Genomic DNA, 13,866 nt, shown 5'->3' with positions numbered 1-13,866 from the left:
CAAACTGCGAGCTTAGAACACGCGTTCTTGCAAAATCGAGGATCCAGAATGCACAATGGTAAGGACCTTAAAATGAATAATTTTTTCGCTTTATACGTATTATGGGCGGCAACATCAGTCGCAAAAACCGATATCGCGCAAATCGCGAAGCGATGGTTGCGATATCGGTTTTCAAGTATAAAAACAAACAATATTACTGCTCTTTTCTTTTTTTCTTATTGTTATTCAGTTGAGCGATTCAAGGAAAATCTATTAATCGACTTGTGAATTCCACGTTAAATTGCGCTTGAAAATCGATATCGATAGCGATTTTGTTTGCAATTTAACACGGAACTCACCTGCCTGTAAGGAAATTGTGAATTGCCAAATGCGACGGTGATGTCGGTTTTGATTAGTCTCAGCCAATGGGTCCGTGATTTTAGTCTCTGACTCTTTACAATTGTCCGCTTTGCTTTCTTATGATGGGATTTTTTCATTGCATGTCGGTGCGAGATTACCTGAGTAAATCCTTGGATGCAAACGTCGTAATTGGATTACAACATTGGTGACTTTTTTTCTGCCGTCAAGTCGAGCTCAAACAAAATTCCTAACTTTGTGTTTGGTGAATATAAACCAAAATAACTTATCCTACAAGATATATCAAAAAGAATAGCCAAACTATGTTTTCTTTTTTATTTTGTCCAGGTTATGCATAGCCAATATTGATCCCTTCACCATGGTCGTGCCCACGTCTGAAACAGCTTATGTCGTGATTACCACTGTGCTCATAACACTCGTTGATGTGGCCATCGCAGGAAATACACTGATTTGTTTGATTGTAAAAAAATATCGCCAGAGGAGGTATGCATTTGGTTTTTTACTTCACTTTTTGTAAATGGTATTGAACATTTTAAATCACTTGTTTTACTCCTATGTTCCTCCCTTATGCTCTTGGTCGTTCCATGAGGGTAGCAAAGGGTGATTACGACGTATAACTATAAGGCCAAAATTAATATATGACGCGTAAATACTAATACAGAAAGTAGTGCGCGATTCCAGAATTTATGAACCAGCATAAAGCGTTATTTGTCTCCTGATATAATTATATGACTTGTGAAAACCTCAAGATTTCTCTGAAAATCTTGTAAGCAGGATGAGAGTTTTGAAGTTTTTCCTTTATAATTTTATGCACTAAGAAAATAACAATCATACATTCATGCACACTAAACAAGAAAAGAACAAGCAAACCCGCCTCAAGGTAAGATCGAGGCCGCTTTCCCCCATGATGCAGCCCTACCAAAGCAGCCAGGGAGCAAAGAAAAGAGAATTGGAAACGGAGTAAAAGTAAAAGGAAAATGTTCAATTGTCCTAAGAGGAATTACTGACATAGTAAGACAATGTTCTTCCCGATTTATTTAACCACCGCGACGGTGATGCGCATTTCTAAAGGCTGTGCGATTCAGAGAATGGCAACATCAGAAGTCTTCCTGTAGACTAATGGCAAATGCGGGTTCTAAAGTCGAAGGTCACCTTAAAGTGAATCACAGAATAGGAAAAGAGAGCACGTGAACAAGCTACGATGAAATCTGGACTATGAGATCCTCCGAGACTTGGTGGACGCCCTGTATCAAAATATTTACTATAGTAACAAAACCAGTAATTGTGGATTTCTCCATACAAGGTGGACGCGAATATCAGAATGAAGCCCTTCTGTTGATGATACAATGTAAGACAGTCAGACGTGTCCCTCACACAGTTAGCGCAATGGATAATGCGCTGGACTGTTGTGCGGGAGGTCGAGGGTTCGAGCCCCGGCCGGACCAACACTCAAGGTCTTAAAATAATTGAGAAGAATTTGTTACCTTTCTGTAACATCAAGAAATGGTTAGATATTCTATTCTTCTCGGATAGGGACGAATAAATGGAGGTCCCGTCTCCTACAGGGTTTGTGGTAGGAGACGTTAATTTCCCACGCACGAGATAAATGTGTGATGGATGTCCTTCCCTGGGGTGGGATTGGGTGGGTTTACTGGACCTGCAGTAATCGGTGCAAGCTGTTGCGGTGTCCCTGCCTGTCGGCGAATCTAATAAATTAAATTATATGTTCAACCACAAAATTCAAAAGGCAAGATGTAGCCACTCTTTCTGCAACCATATCTATTAGAATCTCATGAAGTTTGTTAGTAGTCTTTCATAAACAGAGCCTGTAGAAGGGGCTCAAAATAGTTAAATTTAACTAATCAATTGGATAGCAACTGATTCTTAGATTGAGAATCTAACCTTGTTTTCATTACGTTAATTATAATTACTAAAAACCTGTAATCTATTGATTGAAACTAGGAAGGGTTTCAAAACTGTTCCACTGAAATTTACTTTGGCTTCTGTCCTCTTTTTTCAAGTTTGCTTTCTTGACATGTCGATGTTTTCGTACGTTCCGCTCTCTTTCTTTGACTTCCTTCCTATAATTATATGCGCTTTACGAGGTCATTTGCCTAAGTAAATTTTTTTTTAAACTACTCCCTTTCAATTCAAACAGGTGAGACTTTCTGAGTTATCTTTTAAAATATGGGTAAAAATGGTTCGGTAACGTGGTAAAGTTTAAATTCTAGGAATGGTCATAGGTGGGTTGTTATCAGTAAATAGAAAATAGATTAGCTGTATCTGCCAGCAGCAAAGGGGAAAGATTGTTCAAAACTCAATAAAATCTTAACACATGTCAAATTCGATAACACTTTATGGGACAGAGCCTCTTTTTGGTGAATCATATCTTGAACTGTTCCCTTTTGTAATTGAAGGGGTTGTAATTGTAATTGTAACTGATCATTCTCCAGTGGTACCAGGAACTTATTAAAGGCGAAGATAAAACGGATGTTGATCTGTGATAATCCCACAATGCCACGGATTCATGCCGCTGAAAACCCCAGATGATTCAACTTAACAACCAACCAACAACATCGACACCCATGTAATCAACCATTAAAATGTTTCTTTGAAGGAAAATGACGTCATGCCAAAAAGGATAAAAGTCAGAGGTCCACTGATCCATACTTAGCACAGCATTCGATCTGCCAATTCTTGGCTTCGTAAGCTACTTTCCCTCTAGTTCCCTCAAATCCCAGTTTAATTTCAAAGCAGCACGAGATCATGTACTTTAGGTGCAACTTAATAAAGAAGACTAAGACTACTATGTCCTAAAAACATATACGCCATAGTGACTCGTTATAAAGTTTTCTTAACTCTCATACCGGAGGAATATCTCTTATCAAAGGGTCATCTCCGAGGGAAAGATCTTTCACTTTTTGAATGCTGGACGGCTGATTATTTTCAACACCATTTTGTCAACACGACAAGGGAGTGATTTGAGAACGTGTACTACACGTGTACTACCCGGTTTACAATCCGCTGACCAATTTCCATGGCCACTCAATGACCAACTGAGTCATACACGAGTCTTGGGCGTGGCCATAATAACGCTTTTAATCCGCAACTGTACAATGTTGAGAAGGTTGAGAGGGTAGGTTTGGAGAATGGATTGAGGGATGGAAAAATCAACACTGAAAGATAAACTGTGATGGTGAGATCGACAAATAATTGTCAAGATTCTCACATTTCCGGTGGTATGTATCTCCATGTTCTTTCCCAAATAAACTTTGCTCTCGATTAATGTGGCTTCACAAAGAAAGACAAACTAACAAACAAAAAGCAAATACTGACAACCAGAAATAAATTTATTGACATTCCTAAAATGAATGTGGAATTCAGGGGAACTGATTGCTTTTTTCTCTAACTGCAAATGAAGCTAATCGCAACAAAAATGCAATCTACCTCATGCAGGTGAAAATTCAATCAGCCCAAGAGAGCGGAAAGAAACAAAGATACTGAATCACGTTGGTTCTATAGTAAATGAAAATCTGTTTTGATTTTGAGAAAAACAAATTGATTGCAAACTGATAGTAAAGCTTCACACGCAATTGAAAACAGTTCTTCGACAAATAACTTATCAGTAAAACCATACAACTTTCCGAGCCTCATGACACGAAAGGGAGAATGCACCCCATCCCCTTTTGTGAGAATTTCCTTTTTGCATAGATTGAAGTCCCGCTCTCTGTACTGCCGTGTACACTTCACTGGATAAATGTGATAATCACTCTGCCATGTCCATCGCTATTATAACAACATTCATTTTTCTGACTTGTTCCATTATTAAAAGATCCTCCCCCTCCCCCACAGGAAAACTTTTCATCAGCTGTTCCACCATTTCCCCCAGAGTAACCTCCACCGCCGCCAGCTCCATTGTTGCGTCCGCGTAAACCACCGCCACCTCCGAACCCACCCTGGGCATGTCCTCCTACTCCTCCTTGAAGATATCCTTGACCTCCTTGACCACCTACGCTCCAAGAATGATCTTGTCCCTTATTATAGAAGCCACCACCACCTCCACCTACAAAACCAAAACATGATAAGTAGCTCTCTTGTAAAAAGCAACATTTTCATTATAAACTAAAAAATAATTACACAAAATCATTGAATATTGTAGCCATGCAAAAGCTTATGAGGAATAGTCACTGTTAAAATTTTGCATTTCACAGTTTTTTAAAACTAAACTAGTGGGCAACACTCTGAGAACAGTAGTTGTGAAACTTCTTTATTCTTCGACGCGTTTCGTCTAACTGTCGTAGACTTCCTCGGGGAGTTTTACAAGTTAACACTAAACGCCTGTTTTTATAAGCCATAGTTAGCGACTATTACGTGGGCCAATGACCAAAAAGGCTTGGCCGGACTTACGAACAGGAAAAGGCGAAGTTGTCAAAAATTGGAAATTTTTTTAGCCGACGTGAGAAAAAATATTTTGGGAGCCACAGTTTTAGCTAGTTGAGTGCTACGAGCTTAATTTTAAAAAATTGTTCTATTTAATCCAAAATCGCTATTAGCTAATATGAAGGTCTCGCCAGTTGTTCTATTATTATCTCACACACGAGAAATTGAAATAACGCGATGATAGTGCATATTGACGGATCGGTGGTGAGCAGTAAATAAGTTGAGTAGGATTTTTAGAGACTGAACGAACGAAACTCAGTTGAACTTTAGATATTTATAGAGGTGTCACTACAGATGTTGTTAAAAAGAAAAGAAAAAAAAAATCAAAATTTAAGATTAATCATTCCAATAGAGATCTGATTAATTTTATTGTCGTCTTACTGTCCCAATGAATTGAACATACTAATGGATTTTTCTTCTTTCTCCGCTTACCTGATCTTTTACCAGTGGTATTTCCTCCACTTCCACTGCTTCCTCCTGTCCCCAATGGCAAGTTGTATCCCGCATTCCCTGTTGTGTTTATGGACGCATCACATCCTTGATGTTGTTCTGACATATTTTTAATTCCTCCTCCACCTCCAGCAATGATCAAAGGCGTGTCGTTTCTTCTCACCACAAATGTACCTCCACCACCTCCGGAAGTTTTTGGGTTTGCATTCCCTCTTCTCCCTTTTTGACCAACAAGTACACAGATAATCTCATCTTTGGTCAAATTAAAGTTTCCAATCATCCTTGCCCCTCTTCCTCCGTTGTTGATGTCACTGTCCTCACCGTACCCCCCTGAGGCTCCTATTGCTTCCATTCTGTATTCGCCAGTGCGTGGCACAGACCAGAGTTGAGTACCGTTGGACACCGTAACTTGTCCGCTATGATCCTGATCTGTGTAGTGACTACCGATTGAGTCTGGACCCTGAGATCCACTCTGACCCAGGTTTGTAAACACAGCTGTAAATTCTATATAATAGACGTGAAATAAAATGAAAGTTACGATGTGAGTTAGAATTTTTTTAAATTTTCTTCGTCACTTCAGTGTTGCCATTACAATGGAAGTGTTCTTATAGTAACGTAAATTATTGGATCACACTGGAACGGAAACGTCAGTCACTTGGAGTGTTCGAAATTTGTCGTACTGTGCTATTTTCTAAAGCCTGCTCACCATTGTATTTTTAGAAAGTAGAAACCTTTGATAGTCGGGTATTGACTGACTTCACTGCATTTGAGGATTACATTCGACAATAAGATATCTGAAACAAAATTGTGTTTTTGAACAGACACATGTTACTTTCATAAACTGTAGAATTGAGCTGACACTGAATCTTTTTGTTGGGAGATCTAAAAATCCCAGGAGAGGACAAAGTTTCTTTCCCATTCCCATAAGTTGAGTCGTTTTTCTCGTCAATTTATTCAAGATTGTTGTTCGGCGATCACAGGTGACGGTGAAAGGAAGAGAGTGCAGAATAAAGGAATTCCTTATGACCAAAGCTGATAAGTCAATTGAGTGATGCCCTGCAGAGCAATTTTCAAATGACTGGAATAAGTTATCGGGGATTTCATTGGCGTTGCCTTACTTCGCCCTGTTATTGGTCCACAAAACTCGCGCCGTTGAGATGACACACAGCGAATAATATCCGAGCGCTTGTGTTTAAACTGGAAATGAAATATCATCTAGTATAAAGTGATCTTTTCAAGAGGTACCACTCGGGTATTGTCATGCAGGCCTTACCTTGTACACAGCCATACAGTTCAACCCCCATTGATATCCAGTTCTGCCACTCTATTGGTTTAAAGCGAATGTAACGCGCAGTGATTGGTGGGTTAAGGTCGTGATAAACTATGGTATTCTGATCTGTGTTTCCATGAAAAACCTTTCAATCAACAACATAAAACATAACAGCCTTTCAATTAAATCTTTAATAAAGGCTATATTATGAATATCAGTTATTACGATGTAAAAATAGACCTCTCACTTATTCATGCACCATTCTTCTAGGCGTTCCCCTCGGGGGCCTCGATATTCTATATCATTTGTGGTGCATATTGCAAAGACTCTGCTAATGATGATCAAAAAAAATTATTTTCCTGCTTATATTAAACGGAAATCACGCGATACACGATAAATCAATTCTACCTTCGTAATGTTTTGTCCTGGGACTGTATAATTGTAGAACCTTCCTGTATTGTTGCCGTACTGCAGATTGTACTTCCTAACCCACTCCCTCCGGTGTCCATTACTACCTTGTGTTGCCACACGTATCACTTTTGTGTGCAGAACAACCAGATCAGCTTGGAGCCATTGATCCGTATCATTGCTTGCAGCTGCCCAAGATTCCGCTTTGTTAGGATGCACGAAGTAAAGTCTACCCTGGGCGGCAGAATGATTGGAATCTCTCTCTGAGGAGGCGCTTAACTGTCCATCAGAGATTTCACCGCTTTGCATACCGAGAAATCTTCCACATTCTGTTTTGGAAAGGTTTATAGACGATTTACAAAGCAGCTATAGGATAACCCAATAATTAATTAAGTGTAGTTTATATTAAGCTAAAACTGTCTTTAACATAATTCCAGAAACTTTCAACGAAATGAAAAACCTTAAAGAACTCCTATGATCAGATCAACTGTGGCGCGGAGTCCTTTACTGTCTCAAGCTTATTAGAGCAAAACTGCATATAGTTTCGTTCGAGGGAAATTTAGAAGCAATTTCTGGGACGCACCCGACAGTCATCGTCTTTGTTAACCACTTACGTTTTTTATGTTTTTAGTACGGCTGATTCAACTTTTAACTTTCAATTTTCTTCACCTAGTTTTTCTTGACAACGGGATCTTTTATTCGACACAATACAAAACAGAATCGATTGCTCAGTTTACGCAATTAGCCGGCTAGATACAATGAGTATCAGCATTGGAAGACAGCCGTCTTCCTTACCTTTCACACATCCATACAGTTCCACTCTCATTGATATCTTATCGTTCCACTTCAGTGGTAGGAAACGTATGTACCTTGCTGTGATTGGTGGGTTTAGGTCGTGATTAACAACACTGTTCTTGTCTGTGTTCCCACTAAACTTCTACATCAAGATAAATATCAAATAAATGCTGCTCGTTTTGTTTTAAAATGTACGTTACGTGCTTGCGTTGTATACATGAGAACTTGTTAACTACTATCTATAAAATAACATACTGCAATGATTTCACGAGTAAACCGATTCGATTTGACTCGTGAAATTCATCCCATACCACGCTAAGGTAAAACTAAGACGAGCTTTTTCTACAAATATCAATCTGAGATTAATCAAAAACTAGATAGATGAGAGTTATGAAATAGTTTGGATATATCAACAAAGTTGAAATGGCAAATTGGCCACCGTAACGATTACAAAAGCTGACGTTTCGAGCGTTAGCCCTTCGTCGGAGCAAATTGAGGGATTGTGGGTTGTGTGTGCTTTTAAAGGCAGCAAATGGAGCTACGTTATTGGTGGGAACATGGCAACGAGAAAAACAAGAATAAATTAGTGGAATGAAAAGCGTTCGTTGATCCCTGTGGGATTTAGACTGCCGGTTTGAAAGATGATCTTCCAAACCGGCAGTCTAAATCCCACAGGGATCAACGAACGCTTTTCATTCCACTAATTTATTCTTGTTTTTCTCGTTCCCATGTTCCCACCAATAACGTTGCTCCATTTTCTGCCTTTAAAAGCACACACAACCCACAATCCCTCTATTCGCTCCGACGAAGGGCTAACGCTCGAAACGTCAGCTTTTGTAATCGTTACGGTGGCCAATTTACCATTTCAACTTTGTTGATGATATATCCAAATTACTTCGTTACTCCCACCGACGCAGCCCCAAACAGTTTCTTTCGAAACTATCAGCCTTTATTCAGATGAGAGTTATACCTGGGCAAAGAAAGTGGTAAAAAGTATGAAGCTATACGAATGCTTGTCCTAACCAACTACTCAAAGAACACATTGGAAAGTTCAAGTTAAGTTAAGTTATAATTTTGAATTTACGGCGTACAATAAGCAGCCGTCACGTTTCAAAATATTCTTCTGCCTCGGATCTGTTTTACCTTAACTGGGGTTTGTCCTTGTTCCCTGTAGTACTGAAATCTCACTCCATAGTTGCTGTATTGTAGCTTGTACTTCTCCACCCAGTAACTGTTCTGATGGGATCCTTGTGTTGCTACTCGTGTTACTTTAGTGTGTTGAGCTGTGAGATCGAGCTGGAGCCACTGATTTGAATCAGTCCAATCAGCTATCCAAGTCTTCTTAGTGTCATGTAATCTTGTGTTTTTTAGGGTCTTCTGTATCCAGGATGAGACACTTATCTGCCTTTGTTTGATTGCACCACTTTCCATACCAAGTGTTTCTTGACAACCCAAATCTATTTCAAAACAAAAGGAAACTTTAAACTACCGAGTTAAAATATCAAAGTGTTGCAACTACTTATTATGCTGCTCCCGGTTAGCTCAATTGGTTAGAGCGCCGGATTATGTTGTGCGGGAGGTTGAGGGTTCGAGCCCCGGCAGGACCAATACTCATGGTCTTAAAATAAGCGAGGAGAATTTGCTACCTTTCTATAATCAAGAAATGGATATATATTCTAATCTTCTCGGATAAGGACGAACAAACCGTAGGCCACGTCTCCTGCAGAGGTAGGAGGCGTTAATTTCCCACGCACGAGATTACTGTGTGGTGCATGAGCTCCCCTGGGTGGGATGGGTGGGTGTTGGCCCTCAAAAGCCCCAATGGGGAGTGGTCAATTAACCTATGTATGTATGTATGTATGTATGTATGTATGTATGTATGTACATGCCATTAGTAGATATTTTCCAATTTACGTAATCTGAGTAAAATTTTGGCTTCTGCCTCTATCGGGCGCCATTTGTTCGAAGGTTAGATAACACTATCCAGTGGATAAATCCCTATCCTGTAAATTGCGCAGTATGTTTTGTTATCGCTTATCCGCTGGATAGCTATTTATCCGTTAGATAGCGTTATCCGCGCGCCCTTCATACAACTGAGCCCAGGTGTATTTTATTGGTCAGAAAAGATCTCCTTAATACTGTTAACGTGTCTGTGAGGGAATATTATTGTGAAGAGCTGGTGTATAATCTACCATTTAAGAGATCAAGAGCATCAGAGCTCTTTTCTCGTCTTATTAAGCATTTTCTCATGTAAAACTCTGAAAACCCCACAATATAGGAAAACCTCGTTTTAATTATCTTTCTTCTGCCAAGCAGGGGATGGCCCATTTCTGAATTACCTTAAGCCTCTTTTGCGAAGCGATTTTTGGTGCTCATCCATTCATATGATGATAAGTTTCATTTATGTGCAAATTAAACTTATTTTCACAAGAATGGTTGAGCACCAGGCCTCGTTTTGAGAAAGAGGCCAAAGGTAATTCGTAAATGGCCTATTGATTGTTGACGTCCATACTTAGATCACATGGGGTGGAGTTTTGACATGAATTACCTCTGTTTCGAACTGAGTCGATATGAACCCTAAGGGAGCTAACTTTTAGAGCAATGTTATAATGTCGTTCGCTCGCGATAAACAACAGCTGTCAATTGAAATGTGTTGCTAAAACGTGGCTACTTGCTCGTAGGTCAGAACATTTCTAACACAGTCAACGAACCTAACTAGGAAAATGCTTGATCATTCGTGACGGTTAAGATCTTTCAAGAAATTTCCAATTACATCTCACGTAAAAACCTTACTTTAGGGAATTATAGAGGGTAATTCTTGCTGATACTGATTATATAGTCAGCTCATTATGGAGATCTTGATCCTGGGCATGCGTATCAAGACTTTATCAGGAGAGGTGTATTATCTTCAAGAATATATCAATATTTTGCAATATACCAGTTTGTGGTCGTTACCGGCGATGCTGAGCCCTAAGAGAAAAAGCTGCTCTATAACAGATATCCATAACAGACTGCTAATCCGGTTTTTAAAGATTGTCATTTTAATATATAAACCATTAAATGCCCATCCTCAAATGTTGAAGTGGACTACTAGATTCTCGTTCTACATAGTTACCTCTGATGGTATAAACCTGAAGAGCGTCCTTCCCACTCGAACCACACTTATTAGATCGCTTAAATGTCTTGATTTTCCGCGGCGCAGTAGCAGTTGCTTTACAGGTGTCATCATCGTCAAGTGCAAACATCCTGTAACCTTCCCTAATTGCTGCCACTGCGCATTTTGAAATGAAGCTCTCAAGCTGCGGAGAGTGACTTCTATTAAAGATGGAATCATTCCCCCACAATACACGAAACAAACGATTCTTATCATCCAATTCGTAGCATCCAATACTTTTATGTACTGAAAGAGTAAATAGCAGGCAGAACCGTTTAATGTCATAGCTATAATTAGTCTACATACCAAACATGTCAAGTGTGGGTATCGACATCGGCAGAGGGGAAAAACTTCCAAGCGATATTTTAGATTGGCAAATTTTTAGTAATCGATCAGCAAATGCAAGGGGGAGACGCATGAACCTTTCACAGCCAAAAGAATTTCGGCTGAAGTCGTCTCTTAACATCTCCAGAGTTAAATGCTGGTTTCATTTCAAAAAATTAAAAGTTCATTTAGACATTTTCGGGTAAGCAATCTTTCTTGTTTTGCAGAAGAAAGTTCCCGGAGAGAAGAATTCTGCGGGTAAAAATAAGAAAAATAAGAGCCAGTTGGTAACAAGCCTAGAGGAGTAGGGTTTTTGATAGACTTGCTCACAAGTCGCGCTTTTGAGCGCGAAGCGCGAGCGAGCCGAGGCGAGCGAAAGCGCGGGTCCTACCAAACCAGAACATAAAACCAAGCGAACAACTTTGAGAAAGTCTAGGTTTTTGACGGATTTTTTTTGTTGTGTCAGTTCCTTTGGGTTACATAAAACTCCGCTCGCAAAGATTTTGTAGGATTCAAGAAAAGGTCTACATGTGCAATGAATGAAGTATGCCAAAAGTTGTTCTCAACAGAAGTTGCAATCGCCTAGAACCGGAAAAGGTTGTTCTCAGAAAACACAAAAAAATCGTTGGTCCACAAAATTGTCATGCTGCGTATTATTTTCAACATAGCAAAACATCGTGTTTCACCATCACTCAAGCAGAAGTCTCCGATTTACCATCAAAAAAGGAAAAAGACATCGAGGAGCCACAGTAGAAAAAGGGTGGACAATCCGCATATAAATTCAAGCAAATTTGATTGAAATAAGCCAGTCACTATATGCACAGAGTTCTTTTAAAAGAGAAATATTTGCGTGAACAATGAATTCCTTATTAGAGTATGAGCTTATACGGAAATATCTGCGGAGCTGTTGATGGTGACTTAATCCAAATCATGAGGCATGATTTATAATTCCAGTCTTGCGGGGCATTTCGTCGAAGGTATCAATGCTATACTACCGGGTAGATTAGCATGGATAACTTGCCATAAAATCTTACCCTTAATGTAATAGACATGATTGACTTGTTTCCCTCCTTTACCACCAGACGGGCATTTATCATATCCATGCTTTTGGAACGTCCTTATGGCCAAAGCACTGGCTTGGCATCGTCCACCATCCTGAACTGCAAAGATATGAAATCCTCGCTTCTCGGCAGCACGAAAACATTTGTCGATGGAATTATTTCTGGTCGAGTAGTTACCATCCAAGATATCAGATTTTCCTTCCAACGTTTCTATGGCAGGACTGGTTGTATTGTCTTTAAAGCATCCAATTGACTCGTAGCGAGGTGACGCTTTTAAATAAAGTTGCAAGGTTTTCGTCAAAACTTGGATGATACGTTCACTATTCGCGGTCTATGATTTTCTTCTGCCATATGTGGGCTCATTCCCTCAGGTATTTTTTTAATCATCAAACCCTTCAGCCCCTAAGAATGACTAGCATTTAATTTCTCCTTAGAGTAGTATCGTTCTGGTCACGATTACAAATTTTTTAATATAAAAGCCACAAAGAATGTATATTTTTATTCCTTCGTTCCACGCACCCTCAGGACATGGAACAAACTTCCGAAAGATATTGCTGAAAGCATCTCTTTAGAGACTTTTAAAACTAAGATTTCCAAGTATTTTAACGAGAAACTTTAAACTGGTAAATATTATTTCTATTCTTGCTATTTTATACTTTTTGTATTTTTAACGTTGGTGTGATGTCTAACGACTTTACCGACGTATTTTAATGTAGATATGTAGATCGTCGCTAAATCAAACAATTTATGAGAATCAAGGAAGTGATCATCAACTTAAGAATCCTTTGATTGTCAAACAAATTCTCCTTGTCTGTGTCATTGGAAATATATAGAGAATAGTATGGAAAAGATACATATTCATCTTCAGGTGCAAAGGGTTAATTACAATCTCGTTCTGTAGTGAAATCGGAATTGTGATTATCCCGGCTATCTTTGAATCTGATTTAAACTCTCAAAGTCGTCACTGCATAGATATCTTATAGTCTTAGAAATTAAAGATATGAGATGGAGAAATTTCACACCTGGTAAGAGAGAAGATGAATGAAGTAATAAAAAGAGCTGCGAGAGCCTGAAGAAAACCAAAGGGAACTGAGAATTTGACGAGCGTTTTCCATAGTATTTAGAACGACTTCCAAACATGCATTTGTTGAAAAAGGAATGTATCACATGCCTTTCTGATCTGGAATGTTAAATTTAGTGGCTTTTAGAAATTTGACTCGCTCAAATTCTTGAAGTACATTTAGCTCTGATTCTCCTCCGTCTCTCGAGGCGAGAGTGCGATTAAAAGCGTCACCCAAGTTAATTTCATTAAATTTTCTTTAAATAGTCCTATCTCCAATTTTTTTTACTTTATTTTCTTAAATAATACTCTCGAGTTTTAATGTATTCGTTATGTAACTTTGCTAGGAAACGAGGCTAGTCTCGCCCCAGGGCTTGGGGGAAGCAGAGCGGGAAAATCAGGTCGGCCATCTTGTGTTGTTATAGTGTCGCCTCCGCTAATTGTATCAAAGGAGGTTTATTAAACGTTACACTGGTGGCAGCGGTGGGATCCCGGACGAAATGGCTTCGAGGGAAATGCTGGAGGATGTTTTCGAGCGGTTAACCGA

At 39.3% G+C, this 13,866-nt stretch overlaps 1 protein-coding gene and 1 pseudogene across 3 annotated transcripts in view; one reads left to right on the top strand and one right to left on the bottom strand.

Moving 5' to 3' along the window:
- Nucleotides 1-715: 715 nt before the first annotated feature.
- Nucleotides 716-13,866, top strand: part of LOC148721265 (QRFP-like peptide receptor) — a 108,412-nt pseudogene continuing 95,261 nt past the window's right edge.
- The window catches only part of LOC148721271 (uncharacterized), a 29,198-nt gene continuing 19,021 nt past the window's right edge, over nucleotides 3,690-13,866 (bottom strand). For 2 of the 3 annotated variants that reach the window (XM_088735898.1, XM_088735899.1), the window contains 2 exons: nucleotides 5,230-5,751; nucleotides 3,690-4,420 (listed from right to left, as the gene is read on the bottom strand). In XM_088735898.1, coding sequence (XP_088592024.1) covers nucleotides 4,104-4,420; nucleotides 5,230-5,751 — 839 coding nt within the window. In that variant the 3' untranslated portion in view covers nucleotides 3,690-4,103. Of the gene's footprint in view, nucleotides 4,421-5,229; nucleotides 5,752-6,520; nucleotides 6,663-6,925; nucleotides 7,255-7,720; nucleotides 7,863-8,863; nucleotides 9,178-10,835; nucleotides 11,121-12,232; nucleotides 12,530-13,866 lie in introns of all 3 variants that reach the window. The other variant, XM_088735900.1, reaches the window with a different exon arrangement.

The sequence above is a fragment of the Stylophora pistillata genome, chromosome 10 (genome assembly GCF_964205215.1).
Source record: "Stylophora pistillata chromosome 10, jaStyPist1.2, whole genome shotgun sequence".
NCBI lineage: Eukaryota > Metazoa > Cnidaria > Anthozoa > Scleractinia > Pocilloporidae > Stylophora > Stylophora pistillata.
This window is presented reverse-complemented; position numbering and strand designations above follow the sequence as displayed.